The sequence below is a fragment of the Neofelis nebulosa genome, chromosome 9, assembly GCF_028018385.1.
Source record: "Neofelis nebulosa isolate mNeoNeb1 chromosome 9, mNeoNeb1.pri, whole genome shotgun sequence".
NCBI lineage: Eukaryota > Metazoa > Chordata > Mammalia > Carnivora > Felidae > Neofelis > Neofelis nebulosa.
In genome coordinates this window covers 19287403-19306712 of record NC_080790.1, presented here as the reverse complement: position 1 = coordinate 19306712, position 19310 = coordinate 19287403, and the positions used below count along the sequence as shown (strand labels likewise).

Below are 19310 nucleotides of genomic sequence, written 5' to 3'. Positions count from 1 at the left end.
AATAAACATTAATTCAAAACCTACCGTGTGCAGAAAGCACTGTGCTGGAGAAGAGAGAGAAGAGAGAACTCCTACCCTCAGGGAGTTCACGGTCGTGTGGAGAGACAGACAGACAGCTGCAGAACACTGAGGTGGGGGCCGGGAGAGGGATAACCACCCTCCGCCACAAAGGAGAGTCGGGAAGGACCCTCCCAGTTAGGCTCTGGCCAAGGCTAGAAGGACAAGGATGAGATTTCTGTGCCCAGAAGAGGACATGGAAGCAGGAAGGCCTGTGCTGGGGAATTAAGATCCTGCAAGCAGTTGCGGTGGCTGGAGTGTCAAGTTCTTGAGGCCCAAGCTGGGGGGGTGGGCAGGGGGCAGGTCGCACAGCCCTGGTGAACCTCAAGAAAGAGCCTGCGTCTTATCACAGGCCACTGAACGATTTTAATAGACTGACCTGTTGTGTGTATCTTGGAAAGATCACACACGAGAAGGGTTGTCTCAGATAACTTCAGTTTCCTTAAGGCTTTTAAAGTCATTCCCTAGGAATCCTAGTTCTTTATGGAAATCTGGATTTCTAACCAAAAAGACTGGGGTTTTGGTTCTGGCTCCTCCGTGTTCTAGGTTTGTGACCTTGAGCAGATCACTCTCCCAGCCTTTATTCCTGAGTGCCCCGGGAATAATCATAGCTGATTCAGCTTGACCTGCATCATCTGTGAAGTTCATTCAGAACCCATGCACACACCGGCATATGCACACGTATACGTATCAGCACTTTGTAAATCTTCAGTGTTCCACAGTGCAGATGTACGGCGTTATCATTTCCCCTTCGGTCAGCCAGCCTCTGAAATCCATGTCTGCTTGGTGGTCAGTCTCGGGCATTGTATAAGTCGTCACTGTTTCTTTTGCTGAACTTCTCACAGCTTCCCGACCTCTGAGGCGCCGCATGTGACAGCTTCCTCAGTTCTGCAGCTTTTACAGGGTGTAGATGCTTTATGCACATGGTTTTATTTAACTTTCTTGATCTCTCTTGCAGATAGATAGCCTCTCCTCTTATTGATGAGGCTACTGGACTCAGTCCTTAGAATTAGCCCTAATAAGGGGCACCTGAGGTCAGTCAGTGGCGCATGCAGCTCCTGAGTTGTGAGTTCAAGCCCCACTTTGGGGTGGAGCCTACAGAAAGAAAGAGAGAGAGAGAGAGAGAGAGAGAGAATTAGCCTAATAAGAACCCAAATAGCAAACAGTAGGGAAATTATGCAATTTAAATTTTAGCAATCCTAAGTAGGCTTATTTAAAAACATCATGATCTTAAAAAAACAAAAACAAAAACATCATGATCATATTAGTTTCACTCTGTGAAGATACTGTTTGAGTTAGACCACTGTATATGCACACCTAAGACAACTTCTTTCTTTTAGGTTTTGAATTTAGGTTTTTCTACAGTAGGGAAATTATACAATTTAAAATTTAGCAATCCTAAATAGGCTTATTTAAAAACATCATGATCGAAAAAACAAAAACATCATGATTGTATTAGTTTCACTCTGTGAAGATACTGTTTGAGTTAGACCACTGTATATGCACACCTAAGACAACTTTTATGTTTTGAATTTAGGTTTTTCAGAAACGGATGGTGGAGTCGGGCTTTCTCAGTGAAGGAGAAATGGCCTTGATCTTTGTAAACTGGAAAGAACTCATCATGTCTAACACAAAGCTACTCAAGTGAGTTGTGCACACCGGCCTGCCAGCCCCCAGGACTGACACTTTCACACGTAACTCCCTGCAGGCCTGTTTAGTTAGCAAAGTTACTTTGAACTGTCTTCTCCCTCAAGCTTTTACTTTATTATCATCTTACAACATGCCCTGTAACTGTAAAATACATAATTTCTGAAGTCGAGAAATATAACAAAGAAAATACTTTGATTAAACAATGAAAAAATGAAATCATAATATAAACAATATATTAACATATGATTTCAAAATATACTTGACTGTACCGGGTAGAGTAGGAGAGAAGCTGTAGCCCATGGCCTGGACATTACTGGCTGGTCTGACATTCTCCTAAGTCCCCTTGGGGTGATTTCCCATCCCTGAAGCCTGTGAGGACAGACTCCTTAGCGGGCGGGATCAGCAGTCCCAGTTGTCCTGTGTCTCCGCCCTCGTGGAGGCACCCAGCTCAGCAGTTCTCCTGGGGACAGTACTCACCTCCACCTCCACACCTGGGCTTCTGCTCCCTTTTTTCCCTACAGAGTGTAGAAAATTCCTTTCTTCTTGGTTCAGCTGAGAACAAGTTAGAATTTTTCTAAAGGAACTTTGCTAAGAAATGAAGGAATCCAAAACAATTCCGAGGACCTGGAAACACCCAAGTGTATAGACTTGATTTTCTTTTTTTTCTTTTTTTTTTTTTTTTTTTTTTTTTTTTTAATTTTTTTTTTTTCAACGTTTTTATTTTTGGGACAGAGAGAGACAGAGCATGAACGGGGGAGGGGCAGAGAGAGAGGGGACACAGAATCGGAAACAGGCTCCAGGCTCTGAGCCATCAGCCCAGAGCCTGACGCGGGGCTCGAACTCACGGACCGACCGCGAGATCGTGACCTGGCTGAAGTCGGACGCCCAACCGACTGCGCCACCCAGGCGCCCCTAGACTTCATTTTCTTACTCTTCTTTGCCAACATTTTGCCCAGGTTGGCTTGGCCAGCAGAACATAGGCGCAAGCTGCCTCCTCCTCCTGACTCTTCCCTCACAGTGCCAGGTTTGTCAGTAACTCACTAGGGATCATTACCATTGTTCCCGTGATAGTCATCCTTTATTTACCAACAACATTAACTGTGAGAGTGTGTTGTTTGCAGGGCCTTGCGGGTACGGAAGAAGACCGGGGGAGAGAAGATGCCCGTGCAGATGATTGGGGACATCCTGGCAGCCGAGCTGTCCCACATGCAGGCTTATATCCGGTTCTGTAGCTGTCAGCTTAATGGAGCAGCTCTGTTACAGCAGAAGACCGATGAAGACACCGATTTCAAGGAATTTTTAAAGGTAACTCCGTTCTGGAATCATGAGCAGGCCAGCCCCATTCCGAGCTGGAGACAGAGACGTGCAGCTGCGCAGTCAGGACTCCGCATGGGAAAGGGCATCCCACCAGTTTCCAAAGGAAACACCAATACGGCAGAGAATTTTCTGAGTGCTTGTGTTACCTTCCGTGTTGAATTGGTGTTTCTTGGCACTGGGGCCATAGTTTTGCCCATCTATTAGTAGTGTCATTTAAGCCTATTTACTTAAATCAGCTATTTTATACACCAAAATTTTCCAGAATGTCACTTTATTAATTTTGTAAATTGTATTCTATATCCATCTTATGCCACCACGGGTATAAAATAGCCTACTCAAATATATAAAATGCAGCAAGATAAGATGACATGATGTAAGTGGACGAATACAGTGGGACGAAAGGATAGGAGAGGACTAGGGCAGCTTCATAAACGCACATGTGGGACCCTGTCTTGTGCTCCAAAGTGCACCAAGATGTCCTCACAGCGTCCAGAAACCAATGAGAAGAGGAGGACATGATTGGTTCCATGATGCCATGGTTATAAACTAAAACCAAACACTTGGTAAGGAAAAGTAATGCTAGCACGACACTCAGAGGACACAGTGTAATAATGCATGAACACCCTGTGAGTGATCCAGCCACACGCTTCGCATGGCTGCTTGTTATCATAGAGTGTCATGTGTGAGAACATCTCCCTGGCGTCGTTCGGTAACAGAAACTATTACTACACATGTGACGGTGGCAAGGGAAATGAAAGTAAAATCTGTTTTCTAGCTTTTTTACATATCTTCTTCTTTTTTTGGTTTCTGAAATAGTGCCTGTCGGGATCTGTTATACAGCCACAGTGCCTTAAGGGAGAATGCATAATTTTAATGTCTTCATTATCCAAAAAGAATGGAAACATAATTAAGCATAAAATATAAGATGTTTAGGCAGAGGATAAAAATTCCAACAAGAAAATGGATCAAGTAATAAAGATAAAAGCACAAATGATATCAATATATCTAAGAACAGGTATGTTGAAAAGAATAAAATATAACTGTGGTAAATCTAATAGAAAAACAGAAAAACACAAGTAAAAGGAACAGACATGAAAATATTTCTTAAAGTAAAAGAGTATATAAGCCAAAAATATATGCTAATAAATGTCAAAACATTGACAAATTTGTAGTTTTCTATTACAATTTGAAAACTGCTTCAGTAAGAATAGAAAATCTGAAGATACTATTAGCCAAGGATAAAACTGAGTAGCTTACCCCCAAAAGAGGAGCTAGGTGCACTTGATGGTGAATTCTTTCTAACTATAAAGGAATGGATTATTCCATACTATACAAACTATTACAGATCATAGAAAAAAAAAACAGAAATCCACCTAATTCATTGTTTAAACCAAAAGAGTTCCTGACCCCAAGGCCTGTTTTCATATTTGTATTTAATTACAAAAATGAGGGGTGGCTAGGTGTCTCAGTCGGCTAAGCATCCAACTCTTGGGTTCGGCTCAGGTCATGATCTCACGGTTCATCAGTTTGAGCCCTGAATCAGGCTCGTTGCTGTCATTACAGAGCCTGCTTTGGATTTTCTGTCCCCCTTTCTCTCTGCCCCTCCCTCACTGTGCACTCTCTGTCTCTCTCAAAAATAAAACATTTTTAAAAAGAATTTAAAGTACTTTTTAGCACAGAGACCAGCACATAATAAGCAATAAATGCTAATTATATTTACCTTCCTTATGATCTTAGGGATGCAAAAATGATTCAATATAAGTAAGGCACTGAGGACCGACTCTTCAATTGGTGATAAGGGTGGGTGGCACAGGGTTGCTTAGAAATGAACTAGAAGAGGGGCGCCTGGGTGGCTCAGTCAGTTAAGCATCTGACTTTTGACTTCGGCTCAGGTCATGATCTCACAGTTCATGAGATTGAGCCCCACGTTGAGTTCTGTGCTGACAGTGTGGAATCTGCTTGGGATTCTTTCCCTCTCTTTTTGCCCCTTCCCTTCTCACCCACATGTGTTTTCTCTCTCTCTCTCTCAAAATAGACATTTAACAAAGAAAAAAATAAATGAACTAGAGACAACATACAAGGGAACCAAAACCACAGACACAAACACTGGTCAGAATAAGATAAATGTGGGATTGTGAGTGCATGCAAATGTTTCAAAATAGTAGAGGGGCATCTGGGTGGCTCAGTTGGTTGAGCATCCGACTCTTGATTTCAGCTCAGGTCATGATACAGGCTCGTGGGATCGAGCCCTGCATCAGGGGGGCTCTGCTTAGGATTCTCTCTCTCTCCCTCTGTCCCTCTCCCCTACTTGTATGCTCTATCTCTCTCTTTTTAAAATAAAAATGAATGAATAAATTAATAAATAATAATAATAGTAGAATTAAAAATAGGATGTTTAGGGGAGCCTGGCTGGCTTAGTCAGTGGAACATGCAACTCTTAATCAGGGTTGTGAATTCAGGCCCCATGTTGGGTGTAGAGATTACTTAAAGATAAAATCTTAAAAAAAATTTTTTTTATTTTTTATTTCATAAACATTTTATAAAAAATGTTTATTTTTGAGAGAGAGAGAGACAGAGCACGAGTTGGGGAGCAGAAGAGAGAGAGGGAGACACAGAATCCGAAGCAAGCTCCAGGCTCTGAGCTGTCAGCACAGGGCCTGATGTGGGCCTCGACCCCACGAACTGCAAGATCATGACCTGAGCTGAAGTTGGCTGCTTAACCGACTGAGCCACCCAGGGGCCCCAAAAATAAAATCTTTAAAAACAAATTGGACACTTACCTTCTAAGTAATTTTTTTTAATTTTCCAAATAATAATAACAATAGGAATGTAAATAAGGTATCAGTGCCATCACAACTATAACAGTAGAAAGAATAAAAAGTTTATAGTTTAATAATAAAACGCATCGTGTTGATTACATTAACAACAAAATCTAGCAATTATCTGTGTGCTAAATGTTACTTTTTAAAAAGTCTCAGAAAATACAGAAAAAGCATGAAGATGCTTGCTGTAGCAACATATATAGATATATCCAAAAACAAAAGGAGGGGGCAGTTTTAATATCCCATAGTGGGAAACAAATAGGTAAATTATAGTAACTGTGCTTTTCAGTTATTAAAAATGGTCATCAAAAAAAAAAAAAGTCATCCAAGAGTACTAGCTACTCTATTCAAGTACTGTGTTAATAAAAGGAGTAGAGGGAAATAAGATGTGGTCCTTTGTCTCCTGGAGATAACAGTCTTCAAGATCAGGAGACACCTCAAACGGGGTACCACTACCTGTCTTCCCCAGTCCAGATGTGGTGTCCTGATAAAGGTGGCCACGGATGATTGCAGGGGCTCCAGAAAGGTCACTGAACATGAGGGAAAGCATCAAGGAAGGGGGAGAGCCTGGCCAAGAGGAGTCATAATCTGAGTCTACAGAAATGAGTATGAATTAGCCAAGTGAAGAAAGAACAGAAGGGACTTAGCAAAGGCTAATGCATTCATTACCTGGCACATCATAGGTGTTCAATAAATGGTAGTGATTGTTTCTAATAAAGCAGGGACAGCAGGCAGGCAGAGGCAGGGGAAATCACGAGCCGTTTAGAAGGCGGAGTTGAAGGTGACTCCTAGGTGTGTGGCAGGGAGGTGGGTGGTGCAGAATGGTGCTACCAACTCAGGGATGCAGGTGGAAGAGAAGCTTTCATGAAGGAAGATGAGGACTTTGGGGCGTACTGAGGTATTGAGGTGCCTGTAGGAGGTCCAGGTAGGAAGGAGAGTAACTCGGCCAGCATGGAGCTCTAGGGAGGGTTTGGGTGGCGCCCTGGGACTCAACTGCTGGGGGTCTTTGGGCAGCACCTACAGTTAAAAGCAGGTAGAGAAGAAGAAAGAAGTGAGGATTGGGAAGGAGTGGACTGGGAAGACAGCCGTCAATCGTTCTGGAAGCAAAGGAAGGTGTGATGGCACAGGCTGCCAAGTCCACATAAGAAAGAAAGAAAGAGCTGAAAAGCATCTGCTGGGTTCACCAACTGAAGGGAGATACCCCTGCTGTTAATCTGATATATATTATTTTGAATCCTGAGTTTTTAAAAGAAATTAGAAATCTAAAAGATGGTCAAAGTCAAGAGTACAGTTGGTGTTTCTTTTGTTCTCGTTGAAGCTTTGATTTCCTCATGAGCCTATCCGTTATTTGCAGAAGCTGGCATCTGACCCTCGATGTAAAGGAATGCCCCTTTCCAGCTTCCTGCTGAAGCCCATGCAGAGAATCACCCGCTACCCTCTACTCATCAGAAGTGTGAGTACCCCAGCTGGGCAGAGGAGCCAGACCCCTTGAGGTCCACAGGGGCCGTAGTCAGGGAGCTGGCCCTGACACATGGGTGATGGACCAGGCACTGTGTGTGTGTGCACCCAGACACACATGTATGTGGGCACGCACATGAACACGCACATACAATCTGGATTAGGCAAAGAAAAGCCATCCAGTGTCGCTTAGGTAACCTGTCCTTCCCTCCTCACCCCCACCCAGGAAACTCCCCTGGGTCTCTCAAAGTCACGAATGTGTTTTTCTAGACAGGGCAAGTGCCCTGTAGGTCTGCATGTGTGGAGCCTGTCGTGAGCCCAGATGGAGTCCACTATTGGCACAACCTTCCGCTCCAGTCTTTCTGCTGAGATCTAAATTCATCCACCAGCTCAACACCTTTCCCTAGATGTCTGAGGAGTCCCCAGCTCACTGTGTCCTACCCTGAGCTCATCACCATCCCCTCACTGTTCCCCACTTCAACTTGCTAACTAAACAGTCCTAAGATACCATCCATCTTTTAGCATAAGCGATGTGGGCCTCTTGAGCCAATATGCCTTCTAAAGAGAAGGTGTACTTTACAAAGGATTTTTCCACAAATTATCACTGATACAATTTTAATCATCTTACAAAGAAAAGCAGTAGAAATAATATAAGACCGTTACTTTTATTGATTATCCTTTGACCATTGATCTCTAAGCCATGTTAACACATTATGGACCTTATGTTACAGAGCCTATGTTTGTTATGATACAAAACTGACCCATTCATACACAATAACCCACAGTCCCTTACCTGAAATACTTTGAAGCAGATGTATTTTCAGAATTCAGAATTTAATTCAAAAATGGCATATTACATGATACCCCAACAAAGCCTGGGCATCACCTATAGCCAAACACAGTAATATTTCTACAGTGAAATACATGAATAATTACTTTTAAGTAGAATAAACAGATACATCTCTTCAGTTTAGGTCAGGTTTTGCCACCAAATGAATATTGAAGAAAAGCTTTAGGCTTTCAGGGCTTTTTCCCATTTTGGAGTTGTAAACAAAAGACGGTGGCCCCAGGTGGCCAGAGTCCAGACAGGAGCCATCTGCTGATGGGACTGCTAACTTCCAGAGGGACGACACGGTTGTATGCCAGCCTCTATTCTTTTACATTTGTCACATTAGTTTGAAGTCACTTTAGAATCAACAGTATGTTTTCCTACAAGCTGATGACATGATTTTATTCTATTTTTCCTATAGCAGAGGATTCATTGCTTTTTTCAGATTTATTAAAAAGATCAGTGACCCCACAAATGTTATAAGCCATTGCTATTCAGCAAGTTAATACACTTATGAAAGCTGCAGCCAGGTTATGTGGTGGGTTCACCCTAAAGGCAATGGCTTAAATGACTGGGGAGAGGGAGGGAGCCACGTGTGGTAACGCATGTACCAAGACCAAGCCAGAGCCGCTGGCCACCCACAGGTTTCAGGGCACTTGATCCACGTAGCAATTGGCACTGAGTCAACCTGGCTCCCCAAGAACTCTGGGGCTATCCACTTGTTAAGGGCGAACAATCGTCTTACTGTCGTATACCCAGCGCCCAGCACATATAGCAGGCAGTAGGACTTCTGATTGGAAGACACTCTACTTCCCACATGACGGAACCGCTCTTTTCCAGATTCTGGAGAACACCCTAGAGAGTCATGTGGACCATTCCTCCCTAAAGCTGGCTCTTGAGCGGGCAGAGGAGCTTTGTTCCCAAGTTAATGAAGGAGTTCGGGAAAAAGAAAATTCAGACCGACTCGAGTGGATCCAGGCACACGTTCAGTGTGAAGGTCTTGCAGAGGTGAGGTCTGTGGTGTTGAGCTGGGTGCCACTAGGCAGGCTCTGGGTGGGGAAACCAGTTCAAGCCTTCCCCTAGTGTGGACAGGATATGCCTCAGTCCAGCCCATGTGCACTCAGTGTCCTGCCCCTTCTTGGGCTGTCATTTTCCTTTCTTAGAAGGGAAATGTGATATTTTTGTTTTGAGTTCTTTGAATTCAGCCAGTAGAATCCATATTCTGTGGGTAGAAGTCATCACTTTCCCATGTCAGTTTGGACTCTGAAGGAAAATCAGTGCGCCCTCAGATCCAGGGCACGGGCCTCTCATGGAGCTCTGGGATGGTTTGCGCTGGGACTCACAAAGTGACAATTTCTTTTTAAGCAACTTATTTTCAACTCCCTCACCAACTGCCTGGGGCCCCGGAAGCTTCTGCACAGTGGGAAACTATACAAGACCAAGAGCAACAAGGAACTACACGGATTCCTCTTCAATGACTTTCTGCTTCTTACCTACATGGTCAAGCAGTTTGCTGTTTCCTCAGGTTCTGAGAAGCTTTTCAGCTCTAAGTCCAATGCCCAATTCAAAATGTATAAAACGGTAAGTGTCACATTCCTGGCTGTGGCATCAGGAGCATAACAAGGTGTGTCCTTCACCTGGAGGACCTCCTTCCAGGATCTTTTCCTGTCTTCATGGGACACTCTTCACCCGTCTCCAGATGGGTCACTCCTCCTCTGTCATTTCCCAGGGAAGAAGCCCCAGCGTGGCTGGGTCCTCACTGTCCTCTGACAGCTGGATTCCAGCTTTGGATTCTGGCTTCCTCCCTGGCAGATGTGATGTGATCCCGCCTCTGTCCACACTCAGCAGCAGGTCTCTCTGTAAAACTGAGACAAGGTGCTAAGTGTAGGTACATGGAGGAGACACCCTGTCACATGAGCAGTCATAGACACTGGGAGCTCCTGTTCTCAGTTCAGTGACATCTCATCTGCCCAAGATGTTTTCTTCCACAAAAGTAAAAGACTCAAGAAGCTAGACCCTTGTCTCCTCCTCAAAAAGGCTCTTCAGGACAGACAGAACTCTCCCTAGATGTAGGTGGGTGGAGGGTTCTGGCACATTTCACACTCTGTGTTTTGGCCCTCTTTCAGCCCATTTTCCTGAATGAAGTCTTGGTGAAACTACCCACAGACCCTTCCAGCGATGAGCCTGTCTTCCACATTTCTCACATTGACCGGGTCTACACCCTCCGGACAGACAACATTAATGAGAGGTCAGTCCTGACCACGTGTGACCTGCCTTGAAGCCTGGACGTCTCCCTTCCATAAACGTACCTCCAGTCCGTGCTCAGTCCTACTAACTCTGTATCCTCGAGCTCTCCTAACCAGTGCCCTCCACCCTGGTCCCACTGGTCAGCCTTGGTTTAGATATGCTGGGTTACTGCAACCACCTCTATATGTGTCCCTGCTTCCAGTCTCTCCTTAGGATCTTCCAAAATGGGAGAGCCAGCACCTTGCTTCCTTAAATCCCTTCTGCAGCAGTCCGTGCTCCTTCACCTGATTTCTGAGGCCCTCTTTGTGTGTCTCAGCCTCAGTCCCATCCCTCTACTGCACAGGACCTGTACTCCAGCCAGAATGTCTTCCTTCTGCTCTTTGCCTGGCCAGCCCTGCATCCTCTACAGGATAGCTCAGCACCTGTGTGATGGCAAACCAGGGGATGCTCCTCCCCTCTGTGCATGTGGTTCTTGGTGTTCTTTGTACGGCAGAATGTCGCTCTGTCGTGCCAAATTGCCACTGATATGGCAAATTGCATCTTCTATTTCTGTGTGCCTGCATCTTGCAAGTGCCTGGTGTCTTATAAACCGTGAGTAACTCTAGAAATTCTCAGCTTCAAAGTCAGCAAACAAGTCTTTCAGTTAAACTAATATTAGGTCTGTGATGGGAAACTTGTCAAAGCCAAGGTTAGCAAAGGAGTGAAGAACAAGTGCAGAGCTCTGGGGCTCCTGGCTGAACCTGGGAGGTACTCGGGAAAGCCACCCAATGGCTGTGCTCTGCTTCTCCTCCAGGACTGCTTGGGTCCAGAAGATCAAGGCGGCATCTGAGCAGTACATTGACACGGAAAAGAAGAAACGGGAGAAGGCTTATCAAGGTAGTTGGTGGTGCCCTAGAGAGCTGGAAGCAGCCGCCAGGGCTCCCAGGGGAGGGGGAGGGAGAGGGTCCCACCCTCTGGACACAAGCTGCTGCTCCTGCAGGGTGGGACTGCACAGAGACAGCCTAAAGGAACAGACTTGCTGTGGGATCCGACAGCAGGACCTGCTTGGTGGCTCCTGCCCTTGGGGCCTCCCTGAGCCCCCCTGCCCACTCACAGATGGGCCAGCCCCGCGACCTCCCTTCTGTCTATGGTAAAGGAAGAGGGTCCTTTGCACAACCAAGCCCACTTCTGCGTGGTCCATTTTGCTTCATCCAACTTCACTTCTCTGGCTTGTTTCCCATCAGCTCTGCTCCTCCTCTCCCACCCCAGCCTCTGCTCCGGCCCTCCTCCACATCCATCCGTCCTCCCTCCCTTGACACCAGGTCCTGGACCTCGAGGCCCTCCTCCTCATCACCGGCCCTTCACCCGCTTGCAGTTCTCATTCTATTCAGAGGGCTCCCTCGCTCGACACCAGTGACCTGACCCACCGCTTGACTCACTTTGCCCCCTGCTCCCGATGGCAGGAAGTCAAGGCTCCTCCTCCCCCTTGTACCTGGAGCTCCACCCAAGCCCAAGCCTGTCTGTCCCTCTTCTCCCTCAGTTTCATGAAAATCATGCTGGGCTGCTTCCCCGAGCCCATGCTCCAGACACACTTCGACTTCTCCCCGCCACCAGCCAGGCTTCACACCATGGCATCTCCTGAGCAGCTCTGTGGACAGCAGTACTGTCCTCACCACCCAGACCGGAAGCGTGCCCTAGGCCCTCCTGCTTCTCTAGTCAGAGGCCAGGTCCTACCCCATTCTCTTCCCATGTCCTGGGCCTTTCCCAGTGGCACAGACCCTCCAGTCTCCACTTAGGCATGAGGCCCCCATTACCATACCCTTCATTTCTGGAGTAATCTTTTTACAGGGCTGACTCTCCTTGCTGAAGCATCTTCCCCATTGCCTCCCAAATTAAGAACAAATTCTTACCCCAGACTCAGGGCCAATCCCCAGTATCATCTGTTCCCCAGCCCCGTTTCCTCTCTCTGCTTTGCCTGTACCACTGCCTGATTGAACAAACCACCTCTGAGCCCCCCTGCCTGTCCCCGCCCCCCCCCCCCCCCCCAGGCCTTCTCTGTTTGGTCTTCCCTCTTCTGTTCCTGGCTGCTAGAGCTGCAGCTCTTTGTATGTTTTTTTATTCAGGTTCCCCTTATTTTGTTATATACTCCTGAAAGGTATGTGTAAATTGGCTTTTGCTGATTGAATCTTGTTTTAATGGTACTTCAAAAGCTTGCTATTAAAAAAATCAACGACTGAATGATTCGGAAAGCATATAATGATCTCTTAATTGGTAAAGATAAAAATCAAGAGTTTTTGTTAGTTTTGCTTAATATCAATATCTATACATATTTTTATGCATTTTCTATGTGTTCTTTAGACATTTATTGATTACTTACTCTGTGCCAAGCCCTATGCTAGTCTTAACCGGACCTTCAAAGATAAATAAGGGGAACTTATTTGTCTTTAAGGGAAACTGAGTGTAGGTGCCGCACTGGAGAGGTTGGCACAAACAAGGTTGGGGGGCTTCTCATAAGTTCTACTTGCCCTAAGTTTTAAAAACTCAATAGCTCACTAAGCAGCCTTTATTAAACCCCTGAGGACAACACCTGCTTAACTACTTCATATTTACCAATCTGAGTTCACAGACCCATTTCCCTCCATATGAAAAGGGTTTTGAGTCCATCCTCAAATAGAATAAGGTCTTAAGTGAAACTGCTTTATAAGCTGAAGTGTTTACATGTAATTGGAATGATGTGGGTGGCAAGTTGACTTTGGTACCTGCTAGTTAATTTTTTACCTTGCCACTCCTAGGTTCTGTGACATGGGCAGGTTATGGGCTTTTCTAAGCCTCAGTTCTCCCACCTATGGAGATGGCAGTTATAAAGAGCTACCATACAGCATAATTGTACAATTTACATAATAAAACTTTTGTAGAGGTCTAGCACATGCCTAACACAAAGTAAGTATCCAATAAATGTTAGCTGCTTTTAAGTGCTGAATGGATATAATGTATTTTTTTTAATTAATATTACCATTTGCTAGGCAATTGAGTGTTTATTAATACAAGGCTGAATAAACAATACGCACTCTGCAGCGGCCTCTCCTGGCAGAGGAGATGGATAGGACATGGAATTTCAGAACCAGCGGGCTGCAGGATGCTCATAAGTCGAGGATGATGGATGCGCAGAGTGGGGCAGAGAGGGGGGAGTGACATGTGAGATTGGATGCACATCTTCAAGGCTGGGTGGGATGCAGACAAGCAGAGGTGGTGGACAGGTATTCCAGCGGGTGCCATGGCCTGGGCAAAGGCACACAGCAGCCAGGTGCTGGTCTGCCAGGCCCAGTGCAGTGGCAGGTGACACTGGGGAGTGTCAGGATTGGTTAGGACAGACTATACTCACAGCTCAGTGTCCTCCGTGCATTCCGTGCACGTCCTTCAATCTCAGAGAAGAAATTGACGTCACTTGTCTTCTTTTGTAGCTCGCTCTCAAAAGACTTCAGGCATTGGGCGTCTGATGGTGCACGTCATCGAAGCTACAGAATTAAAAGCCTGTAAACCGAATGGTAAATGCTTCTTTCATTCAACAGATGTGGTAACTGCCCTATTCTTTGCCAATGACTCTTCTGTACATTGAATAACGGGACGCTTTTTAAAAAGCAGTGTTTCCAGTGCCACTAAAATGGTTATTGTACCAATAGTATCCTCACTGTCTCTTCCCAATAAGTACCGGTGCCCCTTTCTTCAGTGCTTCTGAGTAGAAATTGCATGAACACTTGTCCAGGCTCATGGGGAGCATTTGGGGCACTGGAGCCCACAAGGCAGATCTGGGCCCTCAGTGCCCCTGCTGTCGTGGTTTACAGAGAAGCATCCATTTGGATCCTGCTTCTGCTCAAGGAAGGTCCTGTTGTCATTTATTTTATGTACACATGTCACATGTGTCTTTGGTTTGTTTTTGTTCAGGAAAGAGCAATCCATACTGTGAAATCAGCATGGGCTCCCAGAGCTATACCACCAGAACCCTCCAGGACACACTCAATCCCAAGTGGAACTTTAACTGCCAGTTCTTTATTAAGGACCTTTACCAAGATGTGCTGTGTCTCACCATGTTTGACAGAGACCAGTTTTCACCAGATGGTAAAGTATAACTCGACCAGGGAGGAATTTGAATACTCCAGAATTTAGGGTCTAGATCCAGGGTACTTGGCTTTATTTTTCCCTGTGATACCTATGGAAAATGACACGGGCCCATGGGCACCTGCAGCTCGTGTGGGAAGTGGGTCAGGGGTCTTCTCAGGGGGAAAGGGTGGTCTCCGGCGTGTGTCAGTCATGGACCCCAGTCACTCCCTACGTACACAACAGAGACATTGCTCCCAGCACCTACTGAATGGGTGAGACATGCTCTGCCTGAAGGAACTTGGATTCCAAGAAGGCAGTTTCCCTCCCACAGACCTGTCCCTGGGCATGCGTCCATGTAGTTATCAGACAGCCACTAACCAAAGGAAATTAACTGTTCTGGATTTGAAAGTCTTATGAATGTTTTCAGACACTCCTCCTTATAAAGAAGTAGCTTTGACTCTCACATGTCTATTCTCCAGATTTCCTGGGTCGCACTGAAGTTCCAGTGGCAAAAATTCGCACAGAACAGGAAAGCAAAGGCCCCACAACCCGCCGACTCCTGCTGCACGAGGTCCCCACCGGGGAGGTCTGGGTCCGCTTTGACCTGCAGCTTTTTGAGCAAAAAACTCTCCTGTAGGGGCCTCAGGGATCTGCCCAAAAGGCTGGGGCTAGAGACGGACGGTGCTGCCCCTAGGCTAAAGGAGCATCACAAGGCTTCATCCATCGCAGGCCACGCGTGCCAGGTCCGGCCCTCTATTTTATTGCACACTAAATAGCTAGCAATCTATGCAAACATGATCTTTCCTAGAAATAAACCAAACCCACAGCACAGTGCCTTGTATTAGTGTTAACATGTTTGGCTGTGTTTAGATGCCAAGGTTTCCATTTTCAGGGCTATAAAAAGTATTATATGGAAATGAGGCATCGGAACAGCAGACGTTACCACTTGGTTGAATGTGTCCAGTGTGGGTGGTTTTGGTGATGCTGTAACCATTCCATGCCATGTGACCTCTGCGGGGTCACAGCCACTCAGGAGGCGAAGGATCGGGAAGAAACGCTGCAGCCTCAGCGCGGGAACAGCCTGATACCGAAGTAGGTCTACTCGTGCACTGAATGAAAACAGAAACTTGATCATTTTATTCCTGACTAGATTTTATCATCTCTGCTCAGACAATATAGTTTGAAATCTAAAGGGGAAAGCTTGATTTACTTTAAATACTGTGAACTCTAATGATGTGGAAAATATTTTTCAACTTTAATTTTCTGAAGTATAAATTATTTATGTAAATTCCTTGTTTTTGCATATTTCATAGGACATGCATCTTTAAGCTTTATCATTGCCAATATGTACAGAAAGAGAATAAAAATAATAAGTTTATGAATGTAACTTCTTTCAAAGCTTGACTGATTTACTTTCCACCTGAAAAGCTCTTAAAAGGTAAGTTCAGGGGTTGCTTGTAGTGAAACCAAATTTCCTTTCTGTGACAGTGGCAAAAACCAAGAGGGGGTGGGGGAGGGAGGGTGTGGTGCCTAGGAGACCCTGGAGCCTCGTCTTGACTCTGACTTGCTCCATGACTCTAGTAAATTGACCTACGGTTTCTGGGGCGTGGTGTCACTGATGGCTAGATTGCTGATCTCTGTGGGAGTAAGACCATACCTTCTTGAGTCCTTCTGCCTACTTGGTTGAGCAGGAACCTCACAGGTAACTTCGGAGTCAAGAAAATACACAGGCATTAAACATCTTCAGCAGGCCCTCGGCCTCCAGCTCCAGAAGCACCTGTCTCTCCCTGTCCCCTGTCCTGTCAGACCCACATCCACACCTGTCAGCACTGCTGGTTTGGGCTCTGGATTTTGTAGTGTGAGATTTGTTTTGAATATTGACAAAAATCAGGTCTTACCCACTAAATTCCTGGGTTAATGAGTACAACTGGAAAAAGATCTGCTTTTTAGAAGGAACCACGCAGGCTATAGGAGCCTTGATTCTCAGGGAGCACGTCTTAGGGAGCTGGAAGAACAGGAAAGATTCAAATGTCCCTCCACCACAGTCCCCGTTTCTGTCTAAACATAACCACTGAGCAAAGAAGGGCTGGAAAACATAACTCAGAATGTTCAAGTTAAAAAAAAAAAAAAAATCTGCCATTCTGGGTATTAATCCTGGGCACTTATTTGTTAAAACTTAGATGTAAAAGAAATATGGCCAGTGTCAATAGAAGAGACGCCACTCAACATCTGAAACCAAAACACCTGAATGTATTAATTAAGGGAAAGTTTGGCTGGTCAGGCGCAGCCTCACTGAGCAAAGCACATTGCTGATCTTCTATAGGGTCTTGAAGGCAGGTATGGGTCGATGTCCAACAAGTCTGCCTCTGACTGGCTGAGTTCCAAAGCCTGAGACAGTCTCTGATTAGTCAAGGCCAGTTTAAAACCAGTTGTGGGTTTACTTGTGACCCGAGCTAAAGGATAATCCTTTTCCCAGGACAGCAGGGACTTGAATTCTCCCTGGGATGAACTGTGGCTACTGCCATTTCCCCATGTCTACATGTGTCAGGGTTCTTTTCAGATTTAGGACAGAGGAGCCTGCAGGAGGTGAGTCAGACTTCTACAAAACCCCAGAGGACATTCAATGTCCATGCTCCTCACAACTCCAGTCACCTGCTTTGACCTGGGACTGCAGCTCTGCCTCTTAAGAAATGAAGTTCTCTCCTGACTGAAACGTGAGCCTAATTTTCTGAAGGATGAGGGAGGAGGGTGTGCCCTTAGACTCCTTGCGTCCCCTGGAGAAGGACTGAGCAGATAGGAGAGATGCCCAGCAAGCCACCACCGACCCCCTCCCCCACCCCCCAGTGCTCTTCAGAATCAGGACTCTGCGGCACGCCAACAGGATAACCACTCTCTGAAAGGGACCGAAACCCTGAGCAATTTGACATGACAGAGTCTGAGTGGGGTGTGTGTTCTGGTGATCGGACCGGTGCTTTGGCACTAGACGGCCTAGACTTGGAATCGAGACCACCACCACTTTCAGCCGTGTAGCTGACATTGAACAAGTTACTCAACCCCTCTCCAAGCTTCACGTAAGGGGAGATCATGCTGTAATTTTGCTGTGAAAACTTTTACATGAATATAAATACCTCACACAGTTCCAGGGCTCCTGGGTGGCTCAGTCAGTTAAGCTTCCAATTCTTGATTTCAGCTCAGGTCGTGTTCTCACAGTGCGTGAGTTCAAGCCCCCCATCGGGCTCTTTGCTGACAGTATGGAGCCTGCTTAGGATTCTCACTCCCTGTCTCCCTCTGCCCTTCCTCCACTAGTACTCTCTCTCTCTCAAAATAAATAAACTTAAAAATTTTTTTTTTAATATATAAAAATATCTCACACAGTTCCTAGTTCACAACAGCTCAATAAACAGTAACTATTATTGTTTGTTACTGCTTGCAACATCTTACACTTCTGGAGAGAGAAAACCCGTTGGCAGCATTTTAACTGTTGGCACACAAATGAGGAAGTAAAACTCAGCGAAGCTTTATTACCATGGCCTCCTTACAGATGGCACTGTTCCCGGCAGCCATGCCTGAACCCCAGCTGCAGGGAGGCCAGGTGCCGCCCCAGGACTTTTGCCATCATCACTCTTCTTAACACGGGCTGTGACCCCCACCTACACTGGCCTTCCAGGCGCCCAGGGTTGTGGTCTGTGCTGTCTGGCACCTCGAACCTGTGAACAGAAGGGAAGTGCTCAGTGTAGGGCAGGGAAGAGGGGCTGACTGGGGCAGAGAAGAAGGCCCCAGTGAATCCCACCCAGCACTCCGCCCTCCTGCCTGAGCTGAGACCTTCCAGGCAGCCCTCTCCTCACCTCTCCCCTACTCTCTTTGGTTTCTGCAACTCTCAGCCAAGGCTTCCCATGTCTTTGGACTCCACACAGTACTGACCTCTCCATGGTAGGGCGGAGGTGACTAGCTGTCCACAGAACACCTGCTCTCCCTGCCATTGTGCTCAGAGCAGCAGAGGCTACTTCTCCCAGCACCCTCCCCTTGCAGTTAGGGACAGCCATGTCCCCCCCAGTGGAACATGTGAGACCTGGCCCACCTACACTTCATGCCCAGGGAGAACTCCTCCATGACCTCTTCCCTTTTCAGGTTCCCCAGGGCAAGCTTGGAAGCCAGGCACTGAAGATGACAAAGGTTCCATCAGCCAAACTCATGAAAGAGGGACAGCCTGACACCCTGCTGACCTAACCTGTTCTGGTACATGAGCGAGAAATAAACTTCTATTGTGTGTAAACCAGACTCCATTGTTTGGCTCTCCTGGTGATAGCAGTGAGGCTACCCTTCCAGAAGGGCAGAGCTGACTACAGTCCCATCCAGATCTGACAGAGGGGCTTGGCTCTCAGTTATTCACAGAGAAAATTGCTGTGGAATGGAAACTTCCATTCTCCCATTTAGGAAAATCCGTTTCTCTCTTGAGAGACTAGGGAAAACAATGGGATTGGGTGGGACCTGGGTTAACAACCTATCTGACAAGATTTTCACGCTCTTTGCGATGGAGGCAAGAGTGGGGAGGTCAGTGAACACACAGATCCGCTGCACTTAAGACCCCCACGAACCCTTACAACTCCCAAGCACCCAAAGGCGTTAGGATATGGGATGTGGGAGACGAGAGGATGGAAGGGAAAAGCGAGCAAGAGCTATACATGTGCCAGTCAGATTGTGAGCTCAGGATGAGAAATCTGTGCATGGAAAATACTTGCATATAAAACAACTTTTATGATTAAATAAATAACTTTTACGTGTGTAAACCATCATTTGGCCTAATTTTTTTTAGTATAAATTTCAGAAGATTCCTACCTACTGTGACTGCACTA

General features: G+C 46.1%; 1 protein-coding gene and 1 long non-coding RNA gene across 15 annotated transcripts in view; both read left to right on the top strand.

Annotated features, from left to right (window-relative positions):
* The window catches only part of ITSN2 (intersectin 2), a 146759-nt gene extending 130915 nt beyond the window's left edge, over nucleotides 1–15844 (top strand). For 13 of the 14 annotated variants that reach the window (XM_058682679.1, XM_058682677.1, XM_058682675.1 and 10 more), the window contains 10 exons: nucleotides 1595–1701; nucleotides 2829–3012; nucleotides 7201–7299; nucleotides 8974–9141; nucleotides 9499–9714; nucleotides 10260–10381; nucleotides 11174–11256; nucleotides 13821–13904; nucleotides 14302–14475; nucleotides 14937–15844. In XM_058682679.1, coding sequence (XP_058538662.1) covers nucleotides 1595–1701; nucleotides 2829–3012; nucleotides 7201–7299; nucleotides 8974–9141; nucleotides 9499–9714; nucleotides 10260–10381; nucleotides 11174–11256; nucleotides 13821–13904; nucleotides 14302–14475; nucleotides 14937–15094 — 1395 coding nt within the window. In that variant the 3' untranslated portion in view covers nucleotides 15095–15844. The remainder of the gene's footprint in view (nucleotides 1–1594; nucleotides 1702–2828; nucleotides 3013–7200; nucleotides 7300–8973; nucleotides 9142–9498; nucleotides 9715–10259; nucleotides 10382–11173; nucleotides 11257–13820; nucleotides 13905–14301; nucleotides 14476–14936) is intronic. The other variant, XR_009248260.1, reaches the window with a different exon arrangement.
* Nucleotides 15845–17407: 1563 nt separating this feature from the next.
* On the top strand, nucleotides 17408–19250 carry LOC131484459 (uncharacterized). The gene is made up of 2 exons (XR_009248261.1): nucleotides 17408–17528; nucleotides 18586–19250. It is a non-coding gene; the product is annotated as an uncharacterized LOC131484459 (long non-coding RNA).
* The last annotated feature ends 60 nt before the right edge of the window (nucleotides 19251–19310 follow it).